Genomic DNA, 17,178 nt, shown 5'->3' with positions numbered 1-17,178 from the left:
ATGGATTAAAATCAAAATAGGCCCCTGTTTAAAGCCAAATCATACTGCAAAAAGTAATATTTTAAAATCACCTATTTCTAAACATACTATGGTGCGTATGCATTATTAATATATATTCCTTTGGTAGTAGAAGTAAGATACACCTTGTACGTTTTTAATAATGGTTATGGCCCTTCTAAAAGTCTATGTTAATTCATTAAGTAAATTCAGATTTGGATAACTCGTATCATACTTATGATATATAATTAAAATGAGAGAGAGTCCAAAGACCCTGTAGTTAGAGCATTGCCCTAGTATAATTCAGGAATATCGAACAGACTTGGTAACATTGAAAGTAAACATTGCACAAAGCAATGCATGTCACGTAATCAACTGAATAGCCTTTTCAGTTAGTAATACTTCAAAGCTAAATTGTTACTACGAAATATTTGGTACGCTACAACATTGACAGAATCAGAAATTTTCAGCATATTAAAAGAGATTGTTGATGAACAAAGATATTCATACAATAAATTTTTACTAGCGGCTTCAAAACATAAATACTGTATGTAATATGTAAATTATGAGCCCAAATAAGATATATTTAAAGTAATCGAAAATTTTTTCTTAAACGTAACTGTAAATTTCTCGGCTAGCGCCATAGATGTTGCTTCTAACATTGTAGCGCTGTCATTCATAAATATAACCGAGCAGTCGAAATAACTATGGGCAAATATCATCTATATCTGTATATGCATGTTAATACGCAAATGCGTGCCAAAATAATCACAATACTACGTGCTACTGAGTACTGACAAGTTATATTTTGAATCATGAAAGGTTAAAGCTGCTTTAACGCCTCACGAATATGAAAAAAATTTTATCAAATACTACAGCTACAATGATTCTAATTCCTTGCATTGATGATGTTCTCGACCAATCTTAAATTAACTGTATCTATCTGATTACACTATCGTACGTGCAGTATAGTCCTGTAAGCAGACTCGAATTGAAATTATGTATATGATAATTATTTGTGATAGCTTTTGATTGAAAGACTGTTAGAACTCTGAAATAAATGAATAACATGCAATATTTCACGGTAGTTAAAATCATTACTGAAATTTTAAAGAAAAGTAGGGAAGCTGGAGTAGATAATCTTCCATTATATATACTAATTGTCGTATTGCTATTTGAGAGAATTTTAATCATTCAGCTATAATATTTGTTGGCTTGCAACATATTATAATTTTTGCCATACCGTCAATTTTCATCAGTTATTCAAATTTAGATGACATCACTTTTTCAAATAATAACATCTGTAATGAATTAAACTTCAAAGAAAGAATGAGCAAATTAATAATTAAGTCACATTAAATTAATAAATAGTGATATTAGCTATGATTGATACACAAGTGGGATATATTAATAAACTAAACAGATATCGTCGTCAATCACAGCATCCCGTTTACTATCAGGATTTTTATAAGTAATCATGCGATTAAATACCTGTATTATTAGTTATCTTTTATTCTCCTTTTAACACATTTCAAAGTCTTTGCTCTAATATAGTACGTTGTTATTGCGTACCGCAAATTACATATTAATAAATATCTTCGCTATGTAATTTTCCTACGTAAGCGCGTAATATTTAAAAATATTATTCATCATATTAATTATTAAAGCGTAACCGTTCCGTAAATCACACACCATCTACTTAGGTATTGCATATTTTAGCATTTTTCAACAAAATTATGTAAATTTTCCAGTATTGATATACAAGTCAAACTTCCGTTTTCGACGAAGATATACTTACAGCACATAAACTTTGGTAACATACATCTCAAAATGATAGTGTAATACTATTTTGCTCCTAATTTTATTATATAAAATATCAACTATGAAGTACTATTGGATGTTTTCGATTTCTCATAGTTAACTCTTTAATAGGTAGATAATTATTGCCAGTTTATTGTTTAAAACATAATTATTAGGAAATATTATATAACTCATGCTCTACGTTAACTTTTTCATAGCAGTTAAATAGCAAAACATTAACAATAATAAGTAACGATTTATATCGTTAAATTTTAACTTCTACTGAAAATACGTGGTCCTATCGTAACCGTCTCACTATTTTTTTTGAATTGATTTTTTCATTTTATTTAATTGAGTTAAAACTATGCTGTATTGCTCTCAATTTTATTTTAGCCTATTGATAAAATCTCACGCATAAGGCTATCGTAGTCGTAGTTTTCTACGTTGCTTTATAATTTTTTTAAACCACGATAAAGATGATCAATTTTGGTATTATTGTTTTACATCAAATTCTGTGCTAGCTCCAGGCAAAGACAAACAGCACAGCCTACTACGTATATCCAATTTACTATCTAAATGGAAAGAACTAATAACAAATGCCCATAATAGTATATACCCGTATATATGATACACGTATTAAGTTAAACAAAAATATTTAATATGCATCAGTAGGAATTTTTCGATAGTTCACGTTTGAAATTATTTATTTTAAACCATCCTCGGTATAGTCTTCTATAAATACCTTAGAATACTGATGTAGCACTAAAAAAGACGATAATATCAACAAAGTTAACAAGAATATTATTGTTTGCTATATTTGGAGTTATGTATTCAAATTAGATTTGCAAGGTTTACAGATACACTTAGTATCTTACAGGCTGACAGACAAAATTTTAAACGTCAATCGTGTATATATCATAAACTGTTTTTAATTAATGAACATAGCCACTGTTTTGTCAGCAAAATAAAATATTTAGCACAGTTCGTACTGTTTGAAAAAATACTTGCTGGATAAACGCTTGATTATATACAATTATCTCATTATTTATGTTTTAGTTTATTAAACTACTATTGTTTTATGTTAGATTGCGTAATAATTTCCTCAGAAGACACTACGAGTATACCGTAGAAAGGAATATTTGTTGAAAATAGGGATATAGCTTTTATGTTTACGGCAGTTTTTGTAGCAGAATTTCAAATTCACTGATATTGATTGCTTTACCTCTACTTGAATTTTAGATGGCATAGAAGCTTTCGCTCGCTTTTTAAAATCAGAATTTAGTGATGAGAATATAAAATTTTGGTTGGCATGTGAAGAATTTAGGAAAATAGATAACAAGGGTGAAATCGAAAGCCGAGCCAAATGGATTTATGATACTTACGTCTCGCGCAAAGCTAAAACTGAAGTAAGTGATACTGTAGTTTAGGTGTGATGTTGCATTTGCAGACAATCATTATGTTTCTTATCAACCAAATTTAGGCTGTCATTATATTACTTCTGTAAAATGACAAAATATTTTTTGGACAAGAACTGTTTGATTCTTTCTCTAGCATATTCAGTATTACATTACATTAATTATTATTGTCCAATAATTGCCTTGTTTTTAATGATTTTTTAAATTTGGCTAATCCTAAATTAAACAAAGGAATTTTGTATGTAATATAGTAACTTATTATCTCTTATAGCTGTCATGTTATTTTGGATATGCCTATTACACATTAACATACAGATATAAGTTATTATTCATTAGACAACTCATATTTAAATGTTACCCTATCTTTAAAATTAGTAAATTTTAGGGTTACTTTAAAAATGACATTAAGGCAATCAAAATAATCGTTACTCTATACAATACAGATTAATTTAGATTCGAAAACAAGAAGTCATATCAGGAAAAGAATGGAATCAATTGATAATAACATTTTCGATCAAGGTCAAAAATGCATCAAAGAATTAATGGCTACTGACTCTTATCCTAGATTCATAAAATCATCTAAATATCGTAGTCTTCTAGCATAATGCTCATCGATTGCTTAGCTATTAGAAATCTCATATTGTTGGAATCTACGAGAGTTGGAATATCGCTTGGTCATTAGTTCTATTCTTTATCATGCCGTTCTTTCCGGTCGAACAGATCTAATTAAAGTAACAATAGTGATCACCTTATTTAGACAGATGCACTCCATATCTGAACGCTCACAATATTACAGATCAGAAAGAAACGACTTTAGTTGCATGTTGCGTTCTTCTATACCCTAACAAACGAAGTAATTCTACTATTTCTAACTATGGTAGAATCATATGAATCAATCAATTCGTTTGCTTGGTGAATCTTAAAAGTAAACGCTATGTAGTAATATTAAGTATTTGTTAGAGTATTCTGACTAGCTTTTAAATTGTTACGGTAATACTTTTTAGTAATCGTAATCACTAATGAAAATTCAAGCATAGTTTATCTAAAAGCACTGTTAGAGTTTAAAAGTCGTTCACTAGTGTTTTTGGCGCAATTTTTGTCTACATTTTTGCGCGATACTATTAGCAGGAGTAACATGATCTTTACTTTCGTAGCGTGCGTCAGTTATGTTAATCAGTTTCACTTGTACAGATGACATCGCGTATCGTGTCAATGTATATAATAGTAATTATTATATACTACACTATGGGTAACTTATGAGTTGTTATTTTGTTGTTTGCAATTAAATAATACCATTGAGGTATCGCCTTTTTTTATTACTTTGATGATAATAATTATTAAGTATTGATATCACTTTCCTACTTTTCTATAAATCATCTTAGATAAGTATATCATACAAATAGAATTATCATAATATATTTTACAAGTATATGAAATAGCCTTAACGAGAAGATTCGAAAGAATAAAAAGTTTGCACGCGTTTTGTTAAAGTATGTGGTACCAAAGTATGTCCTTATAGAATATTATCAAATATTCTGAATGCAAGAATATAAATGACAAGAGATTAATATACTATTCAAATATGTTTAAAGTATATAATATTCGAATTAGCACTTATTTTGATATAGCGATTTAAATACGTATTCCGTAAAGGCATTGAAGCATTAATGGAGCTCCTGAATCAGAAATTTAACACTATTTTTAAGATAGTAAAATTTTTGGCTTGGTTCTAGAAGGCCAACTGCTTGTAACTCAGCCATAATTGATACATCCCATGATACATGTAAGACACATGAAGGTACCTAATGAAAGTTGAGAGTGCATCAGTGATAAAACATTGAAATGTGACTATGAATATCCTAATAGCAAGAAAGAGAAAGTATATAAATGTATCACTGCGCTACTTACTAAATCTAATTTGGACAAGGTTGCTTTGTCATTATCGAGCTTCTTTCCTATTGAGGTCGAAAGTGTATAAACGATGGCATCGTTGCATAAACAAGAATTGATAAATTCGAATACCATTGCTAGCGCATCGTTGCTATGAAAAGTACCTAAGAACAAGTAGTGAAAAATATAAGCTGCTATCGCACTTAAAATTACAAAGGAAGACGGTACCATCTGTAATTAGGGTAGCGTAACATTCGAGCTAATAATCAGGGGTCATACCTTGTATTAAAACATCATCTGGAAATTTTACGCGAATAATAGTATATAAATAATGGCGAGAAATTCTTCCTTCATCTCTTTTTCGCATGGCTTTAGTTCTCAGCTCAGATTCTAGAGCTGCAGCTTTCGATCTGTAGAAGAGATTATAAGTATTTTGAATATAGCAATGGATCTTGATTGCTAATCATAAAGATTAAAGTGCGTATATCAGCAACTAGCTTGTACTATGTCTTTGCAATGTTTACTTTTGGGTTTGTTCTTGCTTTAACTCTGAGGCCAATATTGTATAAAATTCAGACGGCAACTCGACTTTGGGTGCAGCACTCGCTGCTCGATAAACGCGCATATCTTTGTCTAATGTAGGCTTTTTAGCCTCAGCGGATGTTAAAATTAGTAATGCCGCTTTCAGCACATCGACGTCGACTATTTTTTCACGATCAAGATAATAAAAGTCTTCTTCACTATCTATATTAGCAGAATAACAAGCACGTGAATACATTTATCGACATTTTTAACACAAAACAGTTCCTACACAAGTAAAGGTGATAAACCTTGAAATGGTAAGCGCTGCAAGGTAAATCCTAATGACAATAAAAACGAAGTACTCCCTTCAACGTCAGCAACTTTTTCCTGTTAGGTGATAAACAGTAATGGCATCGTTAATGATACGTATCTATTGCTGATAATATCCGCCATCTGGCTAATACAGTGTTGTAACTCGTATCTCAATAAAATTTAGTAGCAAGACCGAATTGATCCATTCGGATATTAAGCATAACTGACCTGGAAGATTTTATTACTAGAGCGGATTTTTCGGTATTTTTCAGTAGCAGGATCAGCTATAATGTTATTTATGTACCTAATCGAATTTAAGTGAGCAAGAGTTAGGTTACCTATGTAAAAGGTCGCACATCTAACGCAAAGTAAAATTTATAGAAACCAGAGCGGTATTTGAAAAATGCGCAAAATTACGTATTTGTTTTATTCTTACTTGCTTAACGTTGCTACGGAAGTATCAACAGCTTCCTTACGATTTAGTGTTTTAATGCGAGATGCAGCAGCTTCTATGGGATCCGTTTTATGCCACTACATAGGATATGAAAGATTTTACTGTATATATTGTAGAGAAGCTTAAATTGGAAGCAATACTAGAAGTGGTCTTACAAATCATATATAACTACTATATGTTGGATCTATGGCAATAAGTAATTTAAGAAAGTGTTCTGAATAACCATGAATTATTCAGTTGGCGTGTAGTTAAAATGTTGATACCTCATTCAAGCACGATCTCATACAATCTTGGATTTCACTATTAGTTTTGCTTCTTTTACAAAATGGACAGACAAGAATCACTCTTTGCACCTCGATTAAAGCCTAAGGATAAAATATTTATACTATCAATACTTAAATGGTAACCGGCTCATTCAATGTCTAAGACGAAATCATGCATAGAATGTAAGATTTTAAGCACCAGTTCGATAATATATTTACAGAACTAAATTTTTCGGTCATGCATTTCCGTATGGCCATTTACCTGGGCTTGATCAGAGCCAGCACGCGCATTGGAGGCTACATTTTCATATATCATAGAATGAAATCATATATTTAGTAAATAACATTTAAGATTATAATGTATCTCTACAAGTCTATGAGTTGCTTTATGATAGTACAGTAGTGTATTTGCTGGAGTTTACTGTATGAATATTCAAAAATGGAAGTTTGTACAGAAATAGCTCTTTCACTGGTGGGAACAATAATACATCCAGTACGATATATAAAAGGCAGTTGATGATAGGAAACTGTAATACTATGAGCAGTTTATGTATCGTAGTTATGTTTACTTTCGTTCAAACGGTCACTACTGTAGTAATGAAAAACTAGTTTTACTCGTCTTTACTGATATGCTTTGATACCTTCATTAACATGATAAATTGTAGATCCACTACGAAATGTTAGGATTATTTTAAAGTAAAATAAATGGTATGCACTGCTTACCAGCTGCTCCTCTTTCTGTATCTTTATACGAAACAGCATCTACCTTTTGACTTATCCTGTCATTTGTAGTTGTGGGTACATTGGATGTGTTGGCATCAGAATATGGTTCCCTGTATTTGACTTGACTCTTCTTTGATTGATTGTCAAGTCTGGCTATAGCTGCTTGGCCAGCACGCGAAGCATCCGATGTCGGTTGAATACGGGCTTCCACTTTTAAAGGATCGTTTACCTTTGGCTCTGATTCTTCCGCTAATACATGACCATCACCAGCCCTTTTAAATTTTCTGTCTAAGTTTTTTTTCTTAAAGTAATTCTTGACTGCATCCATGTTTTAATTAGACCAGTTGTGTCATCAATCTAGTACATTTTACGGTACCGTACAGTAGGCCCCAGCCATTATAACCACGATTACTCAGATACTCAGCGTCAATAGCTTCAACGATGATACAATATTCTACTGTACAGTATACAGTATGTGACAATACCGTACTGTACTGTACAGTACAGTACGGTACAGAACAGTACAGTGTACAGTACAGTATGTAAAAACTTTGAATACTGTACTGTACACTGTACAGTACTGTACTGTACTGTACCGTACTGTGGTGATAGGATAACTACTGTACAGTACAGTACAGTACAGTACTGTACAATATTCTACCGTATACTACTGTACAGTACAGTATACTGTATGCGACAATACTGTACATTACAGTAGAGTACAGTACTGTACAGTACAGTATGTAAAACTTTGAGTACTGTACACTGTACTGTGAGTGTACTGTACACTGTACAGGAGTACAGTACTGTGGTGACAGGATAACACAGTGTACAGTACACGCCTTATCCAGGCACGGTACTGTACAAGTGTACTGTACAGTACAGTACAGTACAGTACAGTACAGTATAAGTACCGTGCCTGGATAACTACTGTAAAGTACTGTACAGTACTGTACACTGTGTACAGTAGTCATCGATTAAGATGGGTCTATAGGCAGTAACTGTATAGGATGGAAACAATATCAATATATAGATTGGATATTATGAGGATGAATGGAATACTTTGCAGCCTTCAATCCTATATATTGTAAAATTAATCGAATGCAGTAAAGTATCTGTTTTGATTTTACGAGGGTAGATTGAATATTTTACAGCGTTCAATCCTATACACCGTAAAATTGGTTTAATGCAGTAAATTTATCTGCTTTCGATGAGGATAGTCGAATGCTCGATTTACTGTAGACTAGAATTTACCCTATTTTCCCTGCTGAATAGGGAAAATAGGGGAATTACGTAAATAAATTATATTGTTTTTTTTAAATGGGTCAATCAATGTGGATAAAAATGCAAATTTCATCCTAATTCGATCAGACTTGATCTGCATTGTGCATTAAGCCATCCAAGAAAGGTTGAAATTTACGTCAACGCTGATTATACTAGATGCAATCGTACATGCAATACATCGTTTACAGTGCAGTACATCAGTTCACACTGCAGTGCTTTGCAGATTCACAGAGTTCTTCAAGTTCTGCTTAAATTTAGTCATTAAACTAGATTTAAAGTGTGCACAAAGGAATGCTCATTATTCAACCATAGTTCACTTTAAGTATCAGCACTGGCTGACTTTTATAGTACTATGCTTCATATTTACTCGATAGTCGACATTGCAAAAAGGAGCTTCGGAATATAGTCCAATAAACGGATACGAATGTACAGTACATATTGCATTGAATAACTACACTACGGTGATCGCTTTCGATCACATACAGAAGCTTTCTTACCATTATTCTCCTTCATAAATTTTATGAAACAGTGAATTTATTGGAAAAAGTATGACTCTTTGATAATTATACAGTGAGGCAATTTACAATGAATGATTTAATGATTTCACAGTAATAATACGTACGGTATATTTTCTTATGATACCAAGGTTTGCTAAAATTTAGGGATATGAATTATCCGTTTTGTATACCAAAACGGTTTAGTACCTAAATTTTTAAAAAGCTGAGAATTATTAATTTATTATTACTTTGGTTACTTTAGTTTCATTCTAATTCGAAGATTTTAGAGTTAACGCCGTATACAATAAGGAAAAAAGGTTAGCACGATTAAAATTATAAGGCTCTCTACAGTATAATTCGAGCTACGCTTGCATGTATTTGGGTATCTATAAATACAGAAACGGATTTATTTGAGGTAATGATAGCGTGTAAATTTAGCTAAAATTTGAAATGTATAAAATTAAATAAAAGCATTACCGAAAATATTTTATTAGTTAACGACAAGCGATTCTTTATATCAAGTATATAAATAAATAACTAATGTTAATGCTTAATTTCTAATTCTGAACGCTTCCGATATACGAATCAGGAACTGATAGAATTGGTGAATGACCTTTGTCTATCATAGTCATAAAAGAAAGATTACGATATTTCTTGATGAAACCAACTATTCTTCCAGCATCGTCTTTCATCACAGCCTTTTTGCTCGATTGAAATAATTTCATGTAAGGCCAATTAATCTTTTTTATGGTTTTTTGCAAACTTATCCCGTTAACGAAAGCATCAAATTGACCATTGATAATTAAAACAGAGACATTTGCATTTAGAATTGCTTCTGCATTAGCAATAGATGGATAACAGATTGATTCTCTTAATAGAGCATAAACTAAAATGTTACTGGAGGCGAATTTAACATGCCTTGGTACAATGCCTAGCTTATGACGGATTTGGTTATTCATAACTGCATAGGCGGCTGTTGGAGCTATGGTAGGATTATTTTGTAAGCTTTGTATGTCGGTGTAATTGCGCTTTACTAAGGTAGTAAAAGGATTCTCGGATAAGTAGTTAATTACATTATGAAGATTAGCTTTGCTACTAATGTTAACCATACGTTCTAATGATTGCTCTAAAACCGCTGTTGCATCAATGCCTCGTTTCTGCTGAAGATATTGTTTTATGCTGTTCGCCTGATTCAGTAGTTGTTGCGATTGCATAGCGTCAATAAGTGAGAACGCATTTAGGTAAGGTCCTGCAAATTCGATGGTATCGGCTGTAGAAAGCAATGGACTACTTAGGATGCAACTAATAAAGTTGCATTGAATTCGACCCTCTTTTTTAGCCTGTAATAATAAATTACCAAACATTGAACCTATCTTGCCACCATATGATTCTGCAACAAGATGAAATGGCAATAATTGTAAAGAAGGCAGCAAATGTAAAACATGCGCAAATGTACGATATAAATCTTGGGCAACCTCATTGTCAGAACGACTATATGCAGACATTTTATCGACGTAACTGAATCCTGTACCAACTGGATAATCAATAAATAGCACGTTAGCACGTTTAATCAACGTCTTGTTTCGGGGTTTTAGATCCAACTGAATTGGCCCTACCTGACCAAAATTTCCTTTACCTACAGATGAATAGCCTGGTCCACCACTCATCCACAATATTAGTGGCATCTGGGAGCGTAATTGACTACCACGATAGCCATAAAACCACCAAAACATATGAGCACCAGGACGGACTTCATAATACCCCCATAACTCATCAGGTATACTAAGAATTGGTTTATATGAAGTTTGAGGAGAACTTGAAGGTACTGTGGTTGTTGCAGTTGTTGGGTTAGAGGTAGTTTGGCTTGGGCTGTAACTATCAGTTACGGAACTTGTTCCCTGAAGTTGATATGGTTTTCCGAATACGATAAAAATAGGGATAATTATGGCTAATATGATAATAATACTTATAGCAATTGCTATTATAATTGTTTTAGATGGGCAATAGGAGCTTAAATTAGATTTAGGTTTCGCTACAGGTTTCTCCATGATAACATTATCATCCGCTTAATAAAATTAATACTTGAAACTCCAAGCTGATTTCTTAGCGTCAGTAATTATCATCAGTCAAAATTTTTTTACTTTATAAGAAAATAATATGTCAGGGAATTTTACCAACTTTAGTTTACCAAGTTTATAAATTATATGATTACTTATATTAGATGTATAACGTAAATAGAAAAGTGATGTTGTTTTTGTTATCTAATTAATAAATTAAATGCTACATCTTTCTCCTCTGTATCCTAAAATAGCGGCATGGCTATCTCAGCAATTTCCTGTAAATCCAATAAACAATTAAAAAATCTTGTAGATGTAGATCTTTATTTATTCTATGATCTTTAGCTTAGATAAATATGCTATAGGTGATATTTAACATTCCTAAAATATTATCGGATGTAATGAAGATCATTTTATGATTAGCTGCATCACTGCGATTGAAAGGTTCAATAATTATAATCAGTACACCTCCTCTAATAGATCAAATGGCATTTTATCTTTTTAATGCACTTTTATGAAGAACTGTTGTAAATCAAACACAATTACATTAGTATACATACGGCAATTGGGTTTTTGTTTTTTGATGATAGATGCTAAGTTTTCAGTAAGATAGTCATTTAATAGGTAAATTTAGGGTTGATTAGAATACAAGAAGTGAAATTTTGGACTTTAGCATTATTTACTAACAGATCTCGGAAGGGTTATTTTCGTCAAGCGAATACTTTAGTACAGGTCAATGTATTGTATAAACATTTGACTAAAATCATAACAATTTACTTGATAATATAACAGTAGTTGCAATTAATACTAGTACTATGTGACTGGCAATGTAGGCCACCATAATATATACATCCGCTAGAATCAAGACTTTTTTAAAAGTTTATATTATACGAGTATTTTAAACTGCATTACAGTATCCGAACTAAAATTGTTTATAGTAGGTTATTTGTTAGGGCATAGATCACCGATCTGGCATTTAGAATATATTGAAAAAAATTAGATAAATTAAATTATACGGCACCTAAACTGTCGCTGCAAAAAGTGCGATGAATTGTTTTCTAGATAATTAAGTAATGACCATCTATTAGCTAACACGACATATTGCATGTAGATAACGTTATATTTATTTGAACAATATCATCTCTATTGCATAGGCTGCTAAATTATGACTTTCAATAGCTGTACTTAAAGATGATTATGAAAAATCTGCCGTAATATTTGAATTTATCCTATATTAGATGCTAAACTTCTTTAATCTATTAATTTATCTACTTAAGAAGTCAGACACAATCTGCATCTAGCGCTAATCTTTTTGTAGATATAGGATACAACTTACTGAGTCTAATGCAAGGGTACAAATTAATTTTGCTATTCCCAAAACAATTTTTACATATCTATATATTGGTATTAGACAATTATAATCAAAATATCACTATCTATCTAGTACTAATAGCTTACGATATTTAACTCTTGTCTTCTTCAAAACTTGAAAGCAGTTCACAATCGCAGTAGATGATATAAATAATCATCCTGAAGCTTGTCAATTTATTAAGATTGTAAAATGAATGTACTTTGTAATTAAAGAGGCTATGCATAATCGAACAGGATATGTTCGTATATGTATTAGGCACATTAATTACGGTAAAACAACTGTTGAGATATGCTAAATTAGCCCCTTCTATGTACAAAAGTATTACCCTTACGCAATTATTTCTGTCGTATATCTGATTCTCAGACTTGGTTAATACTAGTAGTGTAACAAATACACAACAATTTCTATCACTTGTGTTTTACAACTTTATAGGTATATGGATAGATACTTAATTTCGAGTCTAGATAACAGATACACCGCGTTAATTTATTTTTCAATCTTCAGATTATTGCAGCATATCATTACCCTTACAGAGCTCACATTGCTAATAATTGCATCAGGTATATGATCTTTAATTAGTTTGAAGAACAAAAATGAATTTTCACTTTACGATGTAGTAAATTCTATTTTTCAGATGTTCTCTTTATTTATCAATCTTCGTAATGCGGTTGCCGATAACCATATTATTACTTAATCCTAAAGACATATTGATAACATACTCAGCACAATCTATCTGAGTCTCAGAACGTTAACATAAACATCTCAATAGAATTACTACAATTCGTACTGTAATTATCTGTAATATACACTTACACAATCTTACAATCAAACGTTCAATTGATCAATTTTCGTACAATACAGTAATTTTAATCTTAAAGCTAATTTGGGCAGTGCTCCAATATGTAAAGAGTTATAATGTTTTAAATACGTAAATAGAAACCTCGTTAATATCACAAAAATAGCTAGAGAACAAATCAATCTCATGCTTTACATCAATAGTTTGAATTACTCTTTTATATATCGTGTAATTGAGAAATTAATAAACGGCTTAGCATTATAGTAACTCGAAGTGGCAAGAAACCATATACATGTACTCTAAATTTTTGACGTACTGCTCTAGCGCCAAAATTAAAGCAATTTAAGGCGAATTTTCAACAGTCATGTCTTAATATCAGAACTTATTAATCACGATTTTACATTCAAATTTTATAATTTAGTTATAACGTGATACATTATGACTTTAAATAAGATACTCATATACGCTTAAATATGCTACCTTAAGATTAAGTCAAACCAGGTTGAAATGGCTCCATTAATTTATAAGGGATCCTTAATGTTGGTGAATGTCCAGTATCTAATATAGTACAGTATTCTAAATTTTTATAGCTTTGCTTATATCCAACTATACGTTCGTTCGAATCATAAACAGGTAATTTTTGGGTATTCGAGAATTGATTTAAATGACTCCATTTCAGCTTTTTCAACCATTTTTGGTAACTTAATATATTAACAATACCATCAAACTGGCCGTTGACTATCATGACAGATACGTTGGCTGCTAATAGATGATCGACGTATTCTGTAACTTCGGTAACGAAGCTTGGATCCAAGTATGATCCAACAGCAGGATTAGAATCAGCAAATGTAATATTTTCAGGTATTATACCTAATTTTTTACGTATGGGTCCATTCATCGTTTTATACATTTCACTAGGATTATTATTGTTATTACTGCTATTTTCATCGGCCGTATTCACTAATCTAGCAAAGATGTTGATAGGAAAATGCATACGCACGTAGTATATATTAACATTAGCTGTCATTTCTAGCATTATGTATAGCATAACATAAAATTGCCGTGATGCTTCTTTGTTATTACCAGTTGCAATTAAGGATTTTATTTTTTCCACATGCTGATTTAATTGATTTAATTCTGTATCATCAATCAATGACATCGCGTAAAGAAAGGGTCCATATGATGCTGCTGTATCCATTGGTGATATAAATGGACTACTTAAAATAGTCCCACGAAAATTACATTGAATTTGACCAGCTAAATTGCCTTGAATTAATTGATGGCCAAGGATAGCACCAATTTTACCTCCATAAGATTCACCAATTATGTAAAGTGGTACATTTTGTAGGGCAGTTATTTTTCTTAATACTTCAGCTATAACATGATAGAGATCTTGACCTACTTGAACGTCAGTTGTACTATAGGCCGATGGATAGCTAACGTAACTGAATCCTACACCAACTGGATAATCTATAAATAGCAGGTTAACTTGCTTTAACCAGGTATTTTGACGAGGTGTTAGATTCATTTGCACAGGTCCAATCTGATAAAAACTACCGCGACCAACAGAGGAATCACCAGGTCCGCCATTCATCCATAAAACTAATGGTATATCTTGACGTGATTTGCTTTGGCCTATGTAACCATGAAACCACCAAAACATATGCGCTCCAGGTCTTACTTCGATATAGTCCCATTTTTCATCAGGTATTGACGAAGAATTAATATGGTTCCTACGCTGGTAATCATGACTTGTGTTGGGAGTTTCAGACCATGACTTTGCTTTTGGATTTATCCGAGGATTGCCATTGATGGTAGATAGAATTTCACATGATATGATTATTGATATAAAAAAAAAATCATGCATAGATTTCATAACGACTTGCTTTCATAAACGAGTATTTTTTTTCACTAGTAGCCACTAAAGAAAATTTATAGCTTTATTTCTGATATAAAACATTTATAATCATATGCAGTTACTGGCAACGTTGCTGTTATATATCAAACTAGCTGTGTTTATTTATCAAATTGCAGCATCGCTAATCTATCTATGGTACATCAGTAGGTAGGATTATTATCGCGGTTTATAATCGTTCATTGTTATTTTAAGTTTCGTAGAAGCAACAATAGGCCAATTATGGCGACTGGCTATCACTGCTAACTGAGAAGTATTGCCGCTGCGTATTGATATAAGCGGATTAAGTTCATAACTTTAAATACTAAATTATCATAGGTAGATTCCCTGCACGACATTATTATGATCGAATTTTGATCATTATAATATACCGTAGTTAGTTCATAGAGTGTTACAGCACACTATTACAGTTCCAGTAAACTCATTAGCACGGTTTCATATTTATGCTACCGAGTTACCAAGCTTATTAGTAACGATTACGAAAAATATCGTATTTATTGTTAAAGCTTTGAAGATAATTACTGCTATTATGTATCCGTTTTTAGCGAATAAAATTGTACATCTGTGGTACATTACTACAAAATTATCACCCGATCAACTCTAAATTACAAAGTTGGGCATCAGTTGGATAATTATATGATAATTATATCATCCAGGCGTATTTACTGCGTGCGTATTTGTAGTGCATTATAATTCATATCAAATGGCTAACAATCAAGTTACTTTTGCAATCAATCACTAATTCCATGAAATTTTTTACTGTGGATAACATAATCGATGACTTTTTTCATTCGTTGGTCTAAAATTACCTATTCAATCAAGTAATATTTAGTATTTGTGGATAAATTAATTGTCATTCGACTTTGAGCTCCACCTTTGTATTTGCGAACTAAGTTATTTTCAAATCACGTTAACAGCAAATAAAAGATCTACCATATTAAAATTAATAAATAAATAACTGCAAAATACGATGAACTTTGAATTGATGCAATATTTAATTTAAACCATTGATATTTTCTAGTATGAATTAGGTATAGATAAAGCTCATAACACTGTTTTTAGTCCTTGAAGTAAAAAGTAAATCGGATTACTATAAATTTTCTTGCTTCATCATGGTGAAATATTTAGCAAGTCCAGTATGAGCTATTCCATAAGGATCAAGACTTAAAAAACTTTATTTTTTTTTTTTACTACTTTTCAAAACTTATTTCCTTCTGTGTAGTGCCTAGTTGTATAAAGCAGTAAAGTACCATATTTATTACTGTAGTACCTACGGCGTCGTACGCTAACATCTTGGCTGCTGTTTCTGTTACTTGATGAATTACGGTACTTTCAGCGAAGTACAGTATAATGTACTGTACTGTACAGTACAGTACAGTACAGTACGGTACCATGAATTTAGTTTACAGTACTGTACTGTACAGTACAGTACTGTGTACAGTACAGTACCATGAATTTAGTTTACAGTGTACTGTACTGTACAGTACAGTACAGTACAGTACCATGAATTTATTTTACAGTACGGTACTGTACAGTACTGTACTGTACAGTACACTGTACGGTGGCCCAAAATGGGCAACTTTACAGTACAGTTATACGTACAGTACAGTAATGTACAGTACAGTGTGGTGTCTGCATGACACAGTACTGTACACTGTACTAGAGTAACAGTACTATACTGTACTGTACTGTACAGTACATACTGTATTGTACAGTACTGTATACTGTACTGTACACTGTACTGTACTGTACTATCCACTGTATTTACTCTACAGTACAGTACAGTACAGTAAGCTACAGTATTTAAGGCGTCTCATGGGAATCAAAAAATTTTCGATGCTTTTAATTCGTTTCACTCTTACTACATGAACCACATACTGT

At 32.0% G+C, this 17,178-nt stretch overlaps 4 protein-coding genes across 4 annotated transcripts; 1 reads left to right on the top strand and 3 right to left on the bottom strand.

Moving 5' to 3' along the window:
- Positions 1 to 160: 160 nt before the first annotated feature.
- TRIADDRAFT_53191 (uncharacterized protein) lies at positions 161 to 3,817 on the top strand (the record flags this gene model as incomplete). The annotated part of the gene is made up of 3 exons (XM_002109832.1): positions 161 to 200; positions 3,037 to 3,203; positions 3,656 to 3,817. 3 exons carry the CDS (start codon positions 161 to 163, stop codon positions 3,815 to 3,817), a joined length of 369 nt encoding a protein of 122 aa, XP_002109868.1.
- A 1,059-nt stretch (positions 3,818 to 4,876) lies between these two features.
- On the bottom strand, positions 4,877 to 7,704 carry TRIADDRAFT_53190 (uncharacterized protein; the record flags this gene model as incomplete). The annotated part of the gene is made up of 10 exons (XM_002109264.1): positions 4,877 to 5,014; positions 5,121 to 5,266; positions 5,382 to 5,512; positions 5,627 to 5,846; positions 5,933 to 6,011; positions 6,165 to 6,240; positions 6,373 to 6,467; positions 6,654 to 6,755; positions 6,916 to 6,950; positions 7,377 to 7,704. 10 exons carry the CDS (start codon positions 7,702 to 7,704, stop codon positions 4,877 to 4,879), a joined length of 1,350 nt encoding a protein of 449 aa, XP_002109300.1.
- A 2,010-nt stretch (positions 7,705 to 9,714) lies between these two features.
- On the bottom strand, positions 9,715 to 11,205 carry TRIADDRAFT_53189 (uncharacterized protein; the record flags this gene model as incomplete). The annotated part of the gene is made up of 1 exon (XM_002109263.1): positions 9,715 to 11,205. One exon carries the CDS (start codon positions 11,203 to 11,205, stop codon positions 9,715 to 9,717), a length of 1,491 nt encoding a protein of 496 aa, XP_002109299.1.
- A 2,664-nt stretch (positions 11,206 to 13,869) lies between these two features.
- Positions 13,870 to 15,249, bottom strand: TRIADDRAFT_21045 (uncharacterized protein; the record flags this gene model as incomplete). The annotated part of the gene is made up of 1 exon (XM_002109262.1): positions 13,870 to 15,249. One exon carries the CDS (start codon positions 15,247 to 15,249, stop codon positions 13,870 to 13,872), a length of 1,380 nt encoding a protein of 459 aa, XP_002109298.1.
- Positions 15,250 to 17,178: the final 1,929 nt, after the last annotated feature.

This window comes from Trichoplax adhaerens, genomic scaffold (genome assembly GCF_000150275.1).
Source record: "Trichoplax adhaerens TRIADscaffold_2 genomic scaffold, whole genome shotgun sequence".
NCBI classification, from domain to species: domain Eukaryota; kingdom Metazoa; phylum Placozoa; class Uniplacotomia; order Trichoplacea; family Trichoplacidae; genus Trichoplax; species Trichoplax adhaerens.
Note: the sequence above shows the minus strand (reverse complement) of the source record. Positions and strands in the feature narration are given on the sequence as shown.